Source organism: Ambystoma mexicanum, chromosome 3q (genome assembly GCF_040938575.1).
Source record: "Ambystoma mexicanum isolate Mex_15411 chromosome 3q, UKY_AmexF1_1, whole genome shotgun sequence".
Lineage (NCBI taxonomy): Eukaryota > Metazoa > Chordata > Amphibia > Caudata > Ambystomatidae > Ambystoma > Ambystoma mexicanum.
Genome location: NC_090926.1, coordinates 225,218,282 through 225,234,884, shown reverse-complemented (window position 1 = coordinate 225,234,884; position 16,603 = coordinate 225,218,282). Strand labels below are relative to the sequence as shown.

Below are 16,603 nucleotides of genomic sequence, written 5' to 3'. Positions count from 1 at the left end.
TGACACGCAATATTAAACAGCAGTCAAGAAGGGATTGTGGCTCCTATGTCATAGAATGCATAGCATTCCTAAATGTTAGCGTTCATAAAGGATGCCATGTTGAAAATCTGGAGGGTACTTGAGTTTAGGAGGAAAGAATGATGACTGGCTACTAAAGAAATCGTTTCAATTATTACTAAAGTTGGGAGGATGGAAACTCTGCCCTTTTATGTTGTAACTTGTGTAATTTAGCTCGACAAAATCTTTAACACAGGCCTTCAGCCTCTTCAAAGTGGCTTCTAACAATGTGTTTCACAGCAGCTACAAACATGCTCTCAGTCAGGCCTTCACCCACGAGAGAAACATCGGAAAACAGCACAGTTCAAGTACAGTTCTGATTCATTCTATGCATACCTCTCCAGGTCCCCTGACTTTCAGGGGCGTCCTTGACTTAAATCAAAAATGTTCCTTTTACCTTGTTTGTCATTAAAGGTTGAAGTTAAAAAGCAAACAGAAACCACCGCTTATACAAGGAGAGATGGCAATTGTGGTCTGCAAACTTAGGATTCTATCGATCTATTCTGTATGGCGAGCAGCATTTGCTTACCTGGAGATCCCATGGGCTTTGACTTGACTTGTACAGAAGAAAAGGTTCAAGTTCAGGGTCTGGCGTGGATACCAAGAACTGCAAACACTGAAAGAAGGGGATAGGAAAGGAGAGAGGCGAGAGATGAGCACATTGTTAAAAATCTTCAACATTATTGCCCTACACCCACATCACAGAACTAACGCTTCACCAATTTGGTTCACGGTTGTGTCAAAATTCGCCAACATTAACACCCTACGCCCACTTCACAGAACTCACCCTTAACCAATTTGGTTAATTGTTGGGTCAGTCTTTTCTCAGAAAGGCGGAGACCAATTTTCCTTATTGTGCAAGGCAACATGCTCATAAGCGTATCACGTGGCAATTTTCAGTGGATATTACACAGGGAAGCATGGGAGAGGTAGAGAGGCATGAGAGGCATCACCGTGGAGACAGATCAGATGCCTGAAGGCAAAATGATGTGACATGGGTATTTGTATTTATTTATAGAGCACTTTCTGCCAGAGCGCGGCACAAGGTGACACACACACAAACCCCAACAAGAACTCCCTCTTTACATTCCCCCCTCTCAGCCCCCTATCTCCCACTGATCCCTTTCAAATTCAAATGTAATGTGTTGGCCTGAGAAGATATAGGAATGCGGTTTAAGTTAATACAGGGCGTGCCCAATGGAAACAACTATCATGGTTAAATTCAAGATGTGCTTTGCATTAAGCTGTCCTAAACATCCCTATAATCGTCAATGCTTTTCAATGAGCACCATTTTGTGCCTGAATGATTATAATCCTGGTTTCAGATTAATGGCTTTGAATATAAGACCGCTGTGAGCATTTAATTTCAAATGGAATTGCACGATTCTTGCATGCTTGTCTTTATTTGATTTTTGATCTTTTCGGCATGGATATTTTGTGATGGTTAAATAAATACCTTCCCTCTCTTCAGATCAATCACGCAGACTGTCCCCACAAGTACGTTAAACCAGATAGGTTTTTGACATTATGAGTTTGCATTGGTATGTGGCACTGCTCGATATCACCATTTTGCAAATGAAATAGCACTGGTAGTTTTTTTTTTTTAAATGCATACCTGCACACGACAGTTTATTTTACGGGGCTGACTGGAACTTACACACGATCGGCTAGACCAGCTATACCTCAATTATGACTGTGATGCGCACAGGGTTTGATTTCCACTAATCCACAGACGAGCACACAGGTTAGTAGCGTATTCACTCTCCAACCCGCATTTTCCACAGAACACCGGAATGATATGATTGGCAACATGATCTGTATAAGAACTACTCCACCACAGGCTGATCCGTACTAATATGCAATATACATTTAACTGATAGTGTAAGTATGCAATGCTGTTCGCTCACACCACATGCTTATGCAAGGCTTGGCGTTTCATGTAGTCACGTGATAGGAGGTCACGTGGCTTCCCTTTAACTGAATAGTCTGAGTGAGTTCCCTTCCACTCCCAACTTAAATTTCACTTCCTTTGTCTTGTCTTTAAATCTCTTCATGACCTTGCCCCTCCATACCTCTTCTCTCTTCTCTCATTCTACACCCCCTCTCACTTACTTCGTTCAGCAGATCTCTTTACTATCTGTGCCCCCATCCCCTGGTGCCTCTTCTCGTTTCCGTTCCTTTCAGCTCCTTGCCCCCCTTCACTGGAACTCCCTACCTCTTTCTATCCGCTCCATCCCCACCTATTCCTCCTTCTGCTCCTCCTTGAAATCACTCCTTCACTCCCCACCATGACACCTTTTCCCCCTTTCACCTTTCTCTCTCCCCCTCTAATACCCCTGTCATAGTTTTCTTTATCTTCCCCGTCCCTCCTAAGTTCCCCTCTCTTCCTACTACTCACTTTACTCCCTACTCTTTCTCCCTCTTCCTTCCTTCCCCATCCCCTCCTCTCTTCTTCATCCTCATATGCAAATTGTTCTACATACTGTTTTTTCTGGTTTGATTCATGTATATTATTATTGCTTCTACTGTTCATGTTCGATGTATTCTTGTTGTTAAACTGTAAAGCGCCTTAGATTAAGGCGCTATATAAAAATAATAAATAACAATACATACGAATTGCCTGACAAGATCATCATCGAGTGCGAAGTAAGATGAGGTCTCCCATGCATAAAATTAAAGCATGGGATTTGATGAAGTAGTAGTGCTCCACAGAGCTTGATGAACAGTAGTATTTGACAGAGCTTGTCTGTACTCTCCTTTAGATGAACAAGTTACTCTCTTACCTGGTAACGTTCTTTAGATGGGATGGTCCGACGACGTATTCCATATCTATGACAGGTAATCACCACAGCTCTGCTGCTTGGGAAAATTTTCGTCCTGCGCCGATACGCTGTCCTCGAGGGCCTCCATCGAGCCGACGTCACCGGATGTTATAAGTAGGACGCACGACGCCCGTAGCCTCAGTTGTAGTTTTTTTCCCCAGAACTTGTGGCACCAATCTTCTGCCAGTATGACCACAGAAAGCCTTGCGGAAACGTAAACTGCAATCGCAAAAAAAATTCTGTTACCAGGTAAGAGAGTAACTTGTTCGTCGAGGGGATTGGGTCCTCCGACATATTCCATATCTATGACAGACTCCCAAAGCAGTACCAACGTATGGAGGAGGGAAAAGCATTTAGAATATAGAATGCCCAATCAAATTGCAGAGTAAAGGACCGCCTTGCCAAAGGCCAGATCCTGCCCATGGATAGAATCTAGGGAATAGTGTCTTACAAAAGTATGGACCGAAGCCCAAGTGGCTTCTTCACAGATGTTACGAATAAGAACAACCCTCTGCAGGGCAGTAGAGGCAGCCATACCCCTAGTAGAATGGGCCCGTAAGCCTACCGGAGGGTCCTTACCCGCCAAGCGGTAACATTCAATAATTGCCAAGATAATCCATCTAGACAAAGTCTGCTTAGTAACAGCTTGTCCCAAACGCCTTCCAGCGTAACCTATGAAGAGCTGATCGTCCACTCTGACCCGGGACATGCGTGAAATGTAGAAACTTAAAGCTCTCCTAGGATCCAACCTATGAAGCCTCTCCTCTTCCTTACCAGGATGTGGAGGAGGATAAAATGCCGGAAGAATGACCTTCTGGCTTAAATGAAATTCCAACACCACTTTCGAAAGAAAGGAAGGACAAACCCTAAGGACAACTCTGTCCTTATGAAACACCGTGAAGGATGTCTTAACATAAAGTGCCTGCAACTCACTCACTCTGCGAGCGGAAGTAACCGCAACTAAAAATACAGTTTTAAGGGTTAACAGTCTCAAAGGACAGGAATGTAAAGGCTCAAATGGAGCACCCATTAGGAATTTTAGAACAAGGTTCAAATCCCAACTGGGCACCTGGAAAGGTGACGGTGGAAACACATTAGTGAGCCCTTTCAGAAACTGAGAAATTAAAGGGTTTTTGAAATAAGAACACTCCTCAGATGAGCGTTTAAATATGGATAGCGCCGGCAGGTAACCTTTAATGGTACCCACTTGCAGGCCCTTATGGGCTAACGAAAGCAAAAAAGACAGAACCACGGGAATGTCACATGAAAAAGGATCCACATTCTTGACCCTGCACCAGTCGCAGAACTTTCTTCAACGGCAACGGTACAGGGACTTTGATGCAGGCCGTCTGGACGAAAGCAACACCTCCATCACGTCTTCAGGGAGGTCCCAATCCTTATACCTCAACCTTCCAGAAGCCAAGCGTGAAGGTTGAGGGATCTGAACTCTGGATGGAGAACCTGACCCCCCTCCCGTGAGAGCAGGTCATCTTGGTAGGGAAGACGGCGTGGAGGGCAGATGGACAAGTCGAGAAGGTCCGGGTACAACGTTCTCCGGCCCCATGCCGTAGCAATGAGGATCATCCGGGAACCGAACCTCCGTAACCTCCGCAGCACTTGCGGGATGGCGGGGACTGGAGGAAACGCATACAGCAGTGGGAAGGACCACTCCACCACAAACGCGTCCCCTAAGGGGTGGGTGGTTATAATTTCGAAAAAAAAATGTGGACAAAAATGTCGACAAAAAAATGTCGAAAAAAAATGTCGACTTTCGTTTTTTTAATTATATATTTATTTTAGGGGTTCGGGAGTTAAAAAAAAAAGGGAAACATTTTTTAAAAAATTAAAAAAGGGGGGTTGGGGGGGAACTCCCTCCATTTAAAAAAAAAATGCATTGAAAAAAAAAGTCGACATTTTTTTTTTCGATATTTTGACTTTCGACATTTTTGTTGTCGAAATTATCACTGTAAACCCCCCTAAGGCTCCTCTTGGAGGAAATTCCCACAAGCAGAACCTTTAGCACTTCCGGTTGACACAGGAGGCAAAAAGATCCACTTGTGGAGTCCCCCAAAGGGTGAAGATCTCCAGGAGAATCTCCTGAGCCAGCTCCCACTCGTGAGAGATCGCACTGTGCCTGCTCAGAGCGTCCGCCGTCTCGTTATCGTCTCCGACCAGATGAACTGCTGAGATCGAAATGTCCTGCTGGATGGCCCAGAACCAGAGATGCATCGCCTCCCTGCACAGAGGAAGTGACCCTGCCCCCCCCTTTTTGTTGAGGTAGTGCATGTCCACTGTGTTGTCCGTCAGAATCAGGACATCCTTTCCTCACACAGTCGGCAGAAAAGCCTTCAGGGCAAGCCTGACGGCCCTTAGCTCCAACAGATTGATATGGAGTCCGGACTCTGACAGAGACCAATGACTGCTGACTGTCAACTCGTTGGCATGAGCTCCCCATCCCGTGAGGGATGCGTCCGTCACGATCGCCACCTCTGGCCAGGGTAGCCAAAATGGAGACCCCCTCATCAGATTGCCTTCGACGGCCCACCACAGAAGGTCCTGGGCAACCGGAAACTGTGACCACTGCATCTTGAGAGCCCATTGTCGAGATCTCATCCGCAACCTGGCCTCTGGCACCAGAAGAATGCAGGATGCCATGAGGCCGAGCAACCTCAAGAACTCTAACGCTGGGAGACTCTGGGCATGTTGAAACTTGTGCACCACCTGCTGAATGTGATGAGCCCTCACCTGGGGTGGGAAACACTGCTCCAGGGACGTGTCGAGCACTGCTCCGATGTACTGGAGGCCGCTGAGTTGGTGCCAAGTGGGACTTCTTTAAGTTGAGGGAGAAGCCCAGTTTGTGAAGGGAGTGGCAGGTGACTGACAGATGATCCAGGACTTGCTCAGGAGAGCACGCCCTGATCAACCAATCGTCCAGGTAGGGGCAGATGTGAATCCCCCCTTTCCTGAGATACGCTGCCACCACCACCATGAGCTTGGTGAAAACCCTCGGGCGGAGGTCAATCCGAACCGTAAGACCCGAAACTGAAAGTGCGAGTCACCAACCGCGAACCTCAGGTACTTCTTGTCCATGATATGTCTCAATCCTTCGTCTTTCTTCGAAATCAAAAAATAAGGGGAATACCATCCCTTGTTCCTCTCCGCTACTGGCACCGGTTCTATGGCGCCTTTCTCCAGCATGGATTGTATTTCCTGCGCAAGGAGCGGATCTGGACTCTTCAAAGAGAGATTCTCTGGTGGATTGTCGGGAGGCCTCTGGCGGAAAGGAAGACAGTAGCCGTGGGCTATGATCTCCAGAACCCACACATCTGAAGTAATGGCACGCCATTCTACAAGATGCTGCGCCAGCCTTCCCCCAACCGGCGAATCATGGGACATGGCTTCATGACTGAGCTGAAGCGGCTGCGGCATTGCCTGATGGTAAAGAGGCAACTGCCCGAGTGGCCTTGGCACCTCGAGTACCTTATTTTCCACCTCTGGTACTCCTACGGTGGCACCTTTGACTTGCAGCTCCTCTCGATCTACCAAAGGATGAGTAATATCGAAAGGAACCTGCCCTCCATTGCTGTCCCCTAGGACGAAAAGGCAGAGGTTGGCAAACTGCAGCGCTCAACGACTTTGCTGCAGCTTTGGAGGTCTGCAACCTCTCAAGGCTCTCGTCAGCCTTGCTGCCAAAAAGATGTTCACCATCAAAGGGCATGTTGAGAAGCCGGGCTTGTACATCCGGGGCAAACCCCGACTTCCGCAACCACGCAAATCTGTGCATTGCGGTGCTCGCCGCCATGGACCGGCTGACGCAATCTGCTATGTCCAGACCGACCAACGGATTCACACATGGCATCCTTGCCATCTTGACCAAGAGCAAGAACACCATCCCATTCCTCCCCTTCGGGAATATGTTCAGCCGCCAAAGAGACACAATTCCACAGAGTATGAGTGAAACGTGCTAAGGCACACATGGAGTTGGCTGCCTGTACCCCAGCCATACCATACCATACCCCCAGAAGAAAACACTTTCTTTGCCCAGCCATCAAAACGTTTGTCGTCCACATCAGGAGGGATGGTAGGGTACGATGCCCGTTTTGCCGGGGCCGTAGCCGCCTGTACCACCAAACTCTCCGGAGTGGGGTACGTAGTCAAGTAGCTGGGGTCACTACTGGCTGGACAATATTTCTTCGGCAAAGACTTGCTCACTGCCGGAAGACTCTCCGGAGCAGTCCAAGCCACTGTCACCCTTCTTTGCAAGGCTATATGGAATGGCAGTACCGGGTCAGTTGGTGGACCTTGGTCAAGGATATCCATCAGGTCATCCTGCAGAAAATCCAATGGTGGCGCAGACCACCTCAAGTATTCTGTTACCCTCAACATAAGGCGCCGGTACGAGGACTCGGCGTGCGTGCCAGGCTCAGGCCTACTGAACTCCACCTCCGGAGAGATGTCCAGACCACTGGCATCGTGCAACAACTGACGCAGGTCTTCAATCTGGCTACGACCAGACAAAATCTCGTCAGGTACCTCATCAGGAACCAAACCTTATTCCTCAGACCCTTCTTCCAACTCAGAAATATAATCCAGCGGCTGGAATGGGGGCACAGAAAAAAGGACAAAACCATTTTTAGACTTGACCAGAGCCTTTCTAGGAGGTTTCACCGTGCCACGGGGTACCGCCGACAAAGCATCCTCGAAAGGCGTCAAGGGCGTCAATGGAATCGGTACAGACGGCTTCGACACAGTCCTCGAGGGCGGTGCCCCGAGCATGTCCTTCGACGACCTCGGCTCCGATGGCGTCGAGGGTTTCCTCGGAGCCGGAGCCTCGAGTGCACCTCTCGACGGACACGGCGCCGATGGTGTCAACGTCTTCGAAGAAGACCTCACAGGCTCAGACGGTCTCGAGGGTGTCGAGGACCGGAACCTGGAGCGGGCATGTCTAGAGCGATCCACCTTGTCCGAACAAGACCTTGAATGTGCTCGATGATCGCGCCGACCACCGGAGCCCGAAGATGTGTCTCTAGCACGGTCACGGCCGGTGTCTTTCGACGCCACGGACGGAACTGAGCCCTGCGACTGAAAAATCGCCCTCATCTCCTTACAAAATGAATCCCATTCCGCAGGAGAGGAATTCTTGTTGGGACAAGCAACCCGCTGACGGGCAGAGTCCTCGGACAAGGACGGGGAAGGTGACCTGTGACGGCGCTTCCGTGAGTGCCTCAAAGAGGCAGAGGAATGGCGGGGCCCACTCCGGGACCGAGACCCCCTGGACTTACGCCAATGATGCAGAGAGTCGCCCCTCGAATCATCAGTCAAAAGCCCAGTGGATTTCGACTTCCGGAGCTTGGCCACCTTATCAACAGAAAGCTTCTTCTTACGCTCCTGCAAGGCTTTCGGTGTTAACGACTGGCACTCGTCACAATCGTCCGTGGCGTGGTCCTCACCGAGGCACCAGAGGCAGGTGTCGTGCAGGTCCATCAGCGACATCTTGGAACCGCAGTCCCGACATTTCTTGAAACCCGGTCACGGGGTAGAAGAAGACTAAGACAACATGGAAATCTTCACAAACGAACAGGTTTGAAGAACCGAAAGAACAGAACACAGAAGAACCGAGGCGCACCGAGATCTCCGAAGCGAACACATTCGCAGAAAAAACTGAACTGAGGCTGCAGGTGTCATGCGTCCTACTTATAACATCCGGTGACGTCGGCTCGACGGAGGCCCTCGAGGACAGCGTATCGACGTCATCGACGCAGGACACAGACACCGAAAATGTTCCGAAGCAGCACAGCTTTGGTGATTACCTGTCATAGATATGGAATACGTCGGAGGACCCAATCCCCTCGTATAATTTGTTTAAACCACCATCCGCAGAACGAGCACGGATGCACCAATTTGTGTACATTCTGACACATACTGATCTTAAACTCGACACCAGGCATGAATGGGTACCTAGACTGATGGTTCCATACAATATATTGTGTTCACAATGCTAAGTTTTAATGATTATGATCATCATGACTGTATTTTTCTTAGTGTGATTTATACAGCTGAAATGAGAAGCACTGTGAATAATATGTAGTGTGAAGTAATATCGATCTTTCGCCAACTTCATATTTATTTTTCTCCTTTTTCTTTTTTGTCCTTGTGTTTGTGTTTTGTTGTTCTTGTGTTCCTCATTGATTTTTTCCATGGGTTACTTGATTTAATTTATTTACTCAACAATTTACTTTATAGTACTGCTGCATGGAAATTACAGTATCTACAATTGTTCAAATGGAAATGGACCTTACTATGATACTTACAATTGGGATATCATGAATTGACTGTACTCTAAATTATGATGTGTTGGTGATAGTGGTGAATATTTGGTTCTGTGCAACAATGTCACAGGGTGATATATTGAAACTTCTAACTTTGTGAATACGATTCAGTTACATTTTGTTTCCTGCATATATATGGTCCGGGAGACTGGGCATATTATTGTTTGTATTGTAGATAGAGCTATTAGCCCTGATGATGGACAAAATGTCCTAAAATACATTGGCATGTGTAGCTTTTTCTGGCAGAGGCTGCTTTTTGTCTTGGAAATGTGTGAAATTAATACAACTGCTGTTTTCAAAAAACCATTAGTGTATGGAGTATTAATCTTAGTTTAAAGCTAAACGAACCAGAATAAAAATAAGAGGTTTGGATACCTCGAATCAAATCTAGTCTCTGAACTAGATCAAGGGTGTGCAACCCACACCAAAGGTGTTTTGGCCTTGGTCCACATTGTTGCGCATTTGGTGGCCATCCCATAAATGCATTGCATGCATACTCTTCAGCCCCTTTTGTTTTTCCAGCACACAACGAATTTACAATGGATGTTTGTGTTTTTCGTGCATGTGGTGGCATTCTTTTCACTTCTATAGCCAAATGCAATGCTACAGAGAGGGAAGGTGGGAAGGGGAGTTGAGAAGCAGAATATTTAATTGGCATTTTAAATGGAAATACATGTGGCAGACAGTGACTGAAGTACTAGTTATTTTTTTGTGATTTCTGCCGTAGCACTACCAAGTGAAATCTGCACCACCCAGGACCAGTTGAAATACAGGAAAAGTCTAAAAACCTGTCTCTTCAATGCTTAACTGATAGAGAGTTTAGCCTACACCCATAAAGTACTTGAAACAACACTTCCACATTAATGTACAGACACAATCCAAGCAAAAGCGTTTTGACTCATACACCCAGAACACAACACACAGCAGTCAGGAAACTATAACGGCTAAAAAACATCACATCAAAAGAACGCCAAAACCCTAAGTAAACGCCTTCACTGTCTCCCAAAATATCTAAACCTCAACACAGGGCATCTTCACACATCAAGCACGAAAGCCAACCACCTCTCACCATAATGCAACTGGCAGCAAGGCCAACATTTTCAAAGGACTATGGAAACCAAAGAACACACCCCTTTTGGACTAACCCTTAATCTCTCTACAACCTTATTCATCAGAAACAAATACAATGAACCTCTCCCACACAGCTTTTAAAAAAGACCCCCTGCCTCCTATATTTTACACCTACAAAGCTTACCTGCACGAAGAGCTCAGGGTACATCAGATCTGCAACCATAATACAAAGCACTGCAATTTTTCCTTGCCCCCCAACTAAGCAAACCCACCTACCAGACCTCTTCCAGAAACACCAGAGAGCCTGGAGACTATGAAAATGGAAGCGGTGCACAGTACAAAACCATATAGTATAACATATCGGCCAATGAGGCACTGTTTTATTAAATGTGTGGCAATAAGGTGTAGGGTGGTTCTGTTCCCCTGTAAGCGCATACAGTATGTGGCACTCCTGTGAGCTAGGCTGGAGGAGTGTGCATACCACACTGGTCTTATCCTTTCCCTGGCTCTGTCTCACTGTGTGCTCTCTATGAGGGGCAGGTCTTCCTCCACATCGCTGCCTGCCCCCTGGTTGCCTTGGCACTCGTTGCCTGCTAGCTCTTCCACTCTGTTGCAGACAGTTACTGTACACATAACTTGGTAGGTGTGCAGACGCAAGCACATACTCCCCCCTGTCAAGTCTAGAAATGGTGACAGCCATTCTCTGGAGAGAAGTGAACCACAGTGGGTATTGTAGGAGTAGATGTGGACTTATTTGTGCATGGTCGAAAGCCTGGCAATAAATGATGTCTGCTGCTGGGCATGTCCAGAACCTGTACACCGATTTGGTCATTTCAGGTAACCTTTCATAGCAGTGTAAAATCCCATTTGTTTGTAGGACTAGCAATTAGAGGTCCGTTTTAGAGAATAGAAAAAGTGGCAGAAGGCTCTTTTGTCAGGTTTATCTTGAATGTTTATTTATATATATTGGTTGTGACCAATTGCAATAATCGCGGCGTAATGTCCATTACGCCACGTCTTTCGTTTTCCCCTGCTTTGGAGTGACTCAGCAGTCCTTGCAGAGCTCTGCAGAACACAGTCTGCATGCAGCATCGCCCACACGCAGCCACCAGGTATGCACGCGGGGCCGCCATTATTACGATTATAGTTATGTGCTTAGAACATGACACTGACTCAGTGACCTCTTGCAGGACTGTACATCACACAAAGATTTTGCGGATCCCATTCCTGCATGTGAGGTAAGCTTTTATCTCTTGAACTATGACACGGTGCACGCTTATTTAATGCTGCATGTGTCTTATCAAGCTTTTCACTCATGATTATTCTTGAGGAGACTAATGCCTCCTTTTTCTTGCTCTAGGAGCCCCGACTGGCAATTTCCCAGCTACGGTCCCAAACACAAGTACCTGGTGGAATTTTTTCCACTCAGGTAAGCTGTTTGCCCACCATGATATTACCTACATGGCACAGCAAACTATTAAGTTGACTTGAAAAATTATCTCCACTGGAACTCTCTCCTAAATGATATTCCCTTTCCCTTTTTACAGCACGCCCTCACACAGACCACGTCCTGATGAATGCCGTGATAGACACGAGGTCTATCTAGCCCCCTGCAACGGCAGAAACACCTTGGTGTAGACGCACCTTTTACCTACAGTGTAGCAGCACTGTTTTCACCGAGAACACTGTTTTTTTTTGTTTTGTACCTGTTCAAATGCACTTACCTTTAATGCTATGTACTAGATTCTGACAGTTACTGAATTGTCTTTTGTCTTGTTATATAAGCTTCTCAGTTTGCCTGCTGTCACTATGAGAAGCACCTAGACTGGCCCGTAATATTAACGCAACATAACTATATTTGTACATCCAGTCTTGTCAAATGGTAAAGTTTGTATATAAAATATATGCAAGTGGTACAGGAACATCTTAATAAAATGTTGACTAAAAAGAACTCAAGCCCCTTCTCATGGTTAAAGCTCTGGTGTTAGCAGGGGCAACATGGAAATAAAGGAAGATATCTGCTGCAGCTGATGTACCTCCAATCCCTTGGGCTGCAACGCCATTAAAACATGACAACATCACAAGTGAAATGTGTAAACTCGGCCTGGGCATAAACACCTCAGTAGAGTAAAGACAGTTGGAGAAGGTTCTTGGAATCCTTGGCTGTGCATTCTCACGGTGTAATAATGGATAAGGGCAACCCTGAATATTCATGTGTGGGAAGCAACAGCATTCCCCGTAACTGCACAATGAAGTGGTACATACTGTTTACATCATTGCTGGTTCTGCAATTGTTCAAAATACCCAACACTCCCAAGAGTGAAATTGGGCAATGGATTAGGCGTTCCAGCACAATATTATAATTATTCCTTTATAATCAGCTTAACACCAGCGAGTGGTTTGTAAGCTTGGGATGGGGATTCAAACTGGTGTTGCGCTGCGTTGTCTTGCTTCCAAAACAAACGTGTTGCCCCTGAGCTATCCTTCCTCGCCAATATTACCTTTGTGGGTGAGGTTTAGGCTATGGGTCTTGCCAGCTTGCCTTTAAGGTCATTTAAAATGTTTGTTAACTCCATAGAGTTGGTTGGACTGTACAATATATAGGAACATTTTGGGATGTGTGGGTATAGATTTACATATCCTGCTGTCATTTGAAGTACCGTTTCACAGTAAAAGTCCTAACTTGTATTTAAAATATAATGAATGTAAAGATTACTTAAAAGCATCTGAGTTATGCATTATGCGCCATACTTTGCAGATGGTTCTCCTGGTAGTTCTGAGCGTGCAGCAGAATGTCATCAAAGCCTTCCTAGCACTGAGCAGCTTCTGTAAAGATGGTTGAATATATATTTTTACGGGACACCTTTACAGCTGTGAAACAATGTGTACCTTTGGCACCCAGTTTTTGTTCTCACCTTCATATGTCTTTGGGTATCCTTTCACAGGTTTCTTGGTGCATTTACGCTTTCAGACTTATTCTTTGCCATTCTAACTTCTCTATGATCCATTTCGCGCTTGCACCTTTTGGTGGACACAGATCTCTGAAATGTGGGGACCGGGGAGGGAAATTCGTGCTTGCTTCTGAACATCATTTTAGTGCCACCTGTGGGAACTCTGTGCTGGACTTAAGCAAAGGTATGCATTTAATATTGTACAATGATGCATCCATTTTAACCTTTACTTTTCTGAAAGGAAAACCCTCGTTTTTTGCAGCAGTTTAAAAAATGCATTTTTTGTATTTAAGATAAAAGTGATTGCTTAACCCAGTATGTGTGTATTGATTAGAAAGAACTCCAAAGATAATTTGAAGTGGCACCAATAAAACCAATGAGGATTTAGCTGTTTTGCACAATAAAGAGCATTTTGGGAAGATAAGAATGAATAAAGAGCTTTATATCTGTCGTATATGTCTGTGAGAGTTGTATGACTGAATCACTAAAAACCTAAAGCACACTGGGTTTGGTACGCGTTCCATTTTTATTTATTTATTTATTTATTTTTAAAACAAAAGTCACCCTAACAATAAAGCTTTTGCAAGTATCAAGCATATGTCCAAGTTTGGTCATCTTAATGGAGATGGGCATTTTATTTTGTCATTTTTTTTCTCTGACGAAAATAATAATAATCTATCCGCACCCCAGTAAATCCTGGGGTGCAAATAGCTTTCACTCCCCGGCTGGAGAGTGGGCACGGGGTTTGACGGGCCGCGGCCTAGAGCTAATGCCCTCGCTTTGCTTGGGCCTACCAAAACCTCGAGCTGGCGTGCCATTAAATCCCATGTCTGCCCCCCAGCTGGGGCGTGAAAGCTATATTCACAGACCTAAAACGTCAACCTATCAGATTGTGTTTTTTCATCGGACATTTCAAAGAACTATTCCAGGTCTTAGGTGAATTTTATCCCGGTATGTCCGACAAAGGTGTTCATTCTTCCAAAGCCGATAAAGGGAGAACTCTCAAATTGGGGAATAACACCTATTATTACAGCACTTGTAGGAATGGACATGAATTACTATATAAGAGGTTTTAATTATTAATACTAGCCCTCAAGACCCATCAGGTTATGGATAATATTGAGCATACTTTCACTTAGGTAGCTGCTGGGAGCGGCGGCCATCCTGCCAAGAGTGACTTTGAACACAGTCCTTATCAGGAGGATAGCAGTGCCCGAGTAGTAGTATTACTAGATCTTTTTGCAGCACTCAACATGAGCTTTAATCCTGGGTCATCTTCCCTTTAGGATATGAAATTCATAACTAGCTTGGATTCAGTATTTTATTTTATCGAACTGAACACAAACTGTGGTCATAGATCCTTTTGAATCTTGTTCCTATCCAATGGAGTTTGGTATGCTACAGGGGATACAATTACTCCTCATGTTTTCAATGTATAGTTGTAGTCTCTGGCCAAAATATTACATTCCTTTAGTATGCAATTTTACATGGCAAAGGAACACAAATCTTGTTTCGGCCTCATCTAGCTAAATGGACAGAAATTTTCTAAAATCCAATGCCACCGAGATCATCGCCTGCTGAAGTTCAAGAACATCTGGAGTGTGCTTATCTCGCATTCAGAGCTGGGTGGTGCCCCCAGTGGTAGAATTGTACCAAACTAAGTAGTGAAGCTGTGGTCTCAGCAAGGGAGAGGGTAGGCAGAAGCATAGTGCAAATTCTGACAAGGTGTTGCGGCCGGGGCATTGCAAAAGTCTAGGTGACTGGTAACTAAGGCTTCTATTGCAACTTCAGACTTGCACAGGGACATGAATGGGCAAATCCACTATTTAGAAGGGTGAGTATGGTCATAAAAAGAAGAGGAATGGTAAACGGAAAAATATAAAAGTAGTGGAACACCACTCCTGAACGTTCCCGCTCACTTCGATCACTGGTGCTCCAATGTCCATGCCAGGGGAAAGCACTTTCGGAGAGCAGATTGATCATTGTGAAGTTGTCTAATCCTTTCTCGTGCAATTAAGGGATTTAGAAAAGTTCTTGAAAGTCGTACCCTTCTTTCAACCTGACACCCATATTTTGATGAAGATCGACTATTAGAATTCCGCCTACATTGGGCTCTGAAAAGAATCCATCAAATAACTTCAAGAAAAGGTCAAAAATATGGTAGCAAGACTTTAAGTGACCAGAACAGCATGTGCCTTCAACCTTGAAAACTTTATAGGAGCCCTGTTGCTGAGTATATCAATCTAAATCACTGTGACTTACTTACCCATATATATCTTTATAATGCTGAGAAGCTACTTTTTACATCCCCATTCACATTATGGGAAATGGTGAATGGACTGTTCTCCGCTCAGGCCTCTATGCTGTGGAATTTCCTGACTCAGAACATAAGATTCCCTGAGCAAGAGAAGTCAGAACGGCAGACGGATGCACCACCAGCCAGTCTCATTAAGAGCCACTCTCCTTGCAGAACTCAGCATAACCCAAAAGCCCTAGCATCAGACAGTGAGGTGCTTGCGCTTGCAAGAAGAGCAGCCACACGAACAGGGCAGCCAAGTGTCCACCCCTTCCAACTCAATAACTAAATGCTCACCCTCTTTGTTCCTTGTGAAGGGAGCAGTCAGAGTGGGGGTCAGATGCACTACTAGCCAGTCCTAGGAACAATTGCTTACCTTGTAGTGCTCAGTGCTCCCTAAATGTTCCAGTTAGAGATAGAAAAGAACTCTCATTGGCTGGAAGAGTGGAAACATGGAACCACCAAGTGCACCCCCACCCACCCCTCAACAGTGTGAATGCCCCCACGGTAAGTCGGAGCAGGGGCTGAATGCATCATCAGCCTGCTCATGGATGAATGATCACCTTCAGGAACATCAGCATTCCTAAGTAGCAGCGCCTGATACAGATTTGCACCCATTGGCCCAAAGAGAGACCATGTGACCCGGGATATTACTGGATTAATCCTCCATGCACAGGGTACCTAGCCAAGATGTTGGCAAAGGGGGCACAAAAAAAGGACATCACCTTGTTGCCGGTTCACTGGCTCACTTTGCCTTCCACTCAGCCGGGTACCTTTGCTGAATAACCAACGTAGTAATCCTGTTAAGCCTGCAACAGCACCAAGTTTTAAATACAGTCACCCTTTGTACCTAAATTAGAAAACCTCAGCGTATTGCTAACAACTAAGCTGAACCCCGATTTCCCAACACACAGGCTGCTGGTTGAGGATTACAGATATGTTCCTAGACCACAAGAGGGCTTGTTGATTCAGTCCGGCACTTAAAGTCACTATATTTCAAGAACTTCCATGACTGTTTTTCACCATTTGAAAACGGTGCAGTGCTGCACCTTTGTGCCTATCCCTCTCTTGCTGGAC

General features: G+C 45.7%; 1 protein-coding gene across 3 annotated transcripts in view; it reads right to left on the bottom strand.

Annotated features, from left to right (window-relative positions):
- Window positions 1–16,603, bottom strand: part of LOC138582356 (probable E3 ubiquitin-protein ligase DTX3) — a 179,796-nt gene that overhangs the window by 138,215 nt on the left and 24,978 nt on the right. For 2 of the 3 annotated variants that reach the window (XM_069653601.1, XM_069653603.1), the window contains exon 2: window positions 587–673. In XM_069653601.1, coding sequence (XP_069509702.1) covers window positions 587–599 — 13 coding nt within the window. In that variant the 5' untranslated portion in view covers window positions 600–673. Of the gene's footprint in view, window positions 1–586; window positions 674–2,840; window positions 3,099–16,603 lie in introns of all 3 variants that reach the window. The other variant, XM_069653602.1, reaches the window with a different exon arrangement.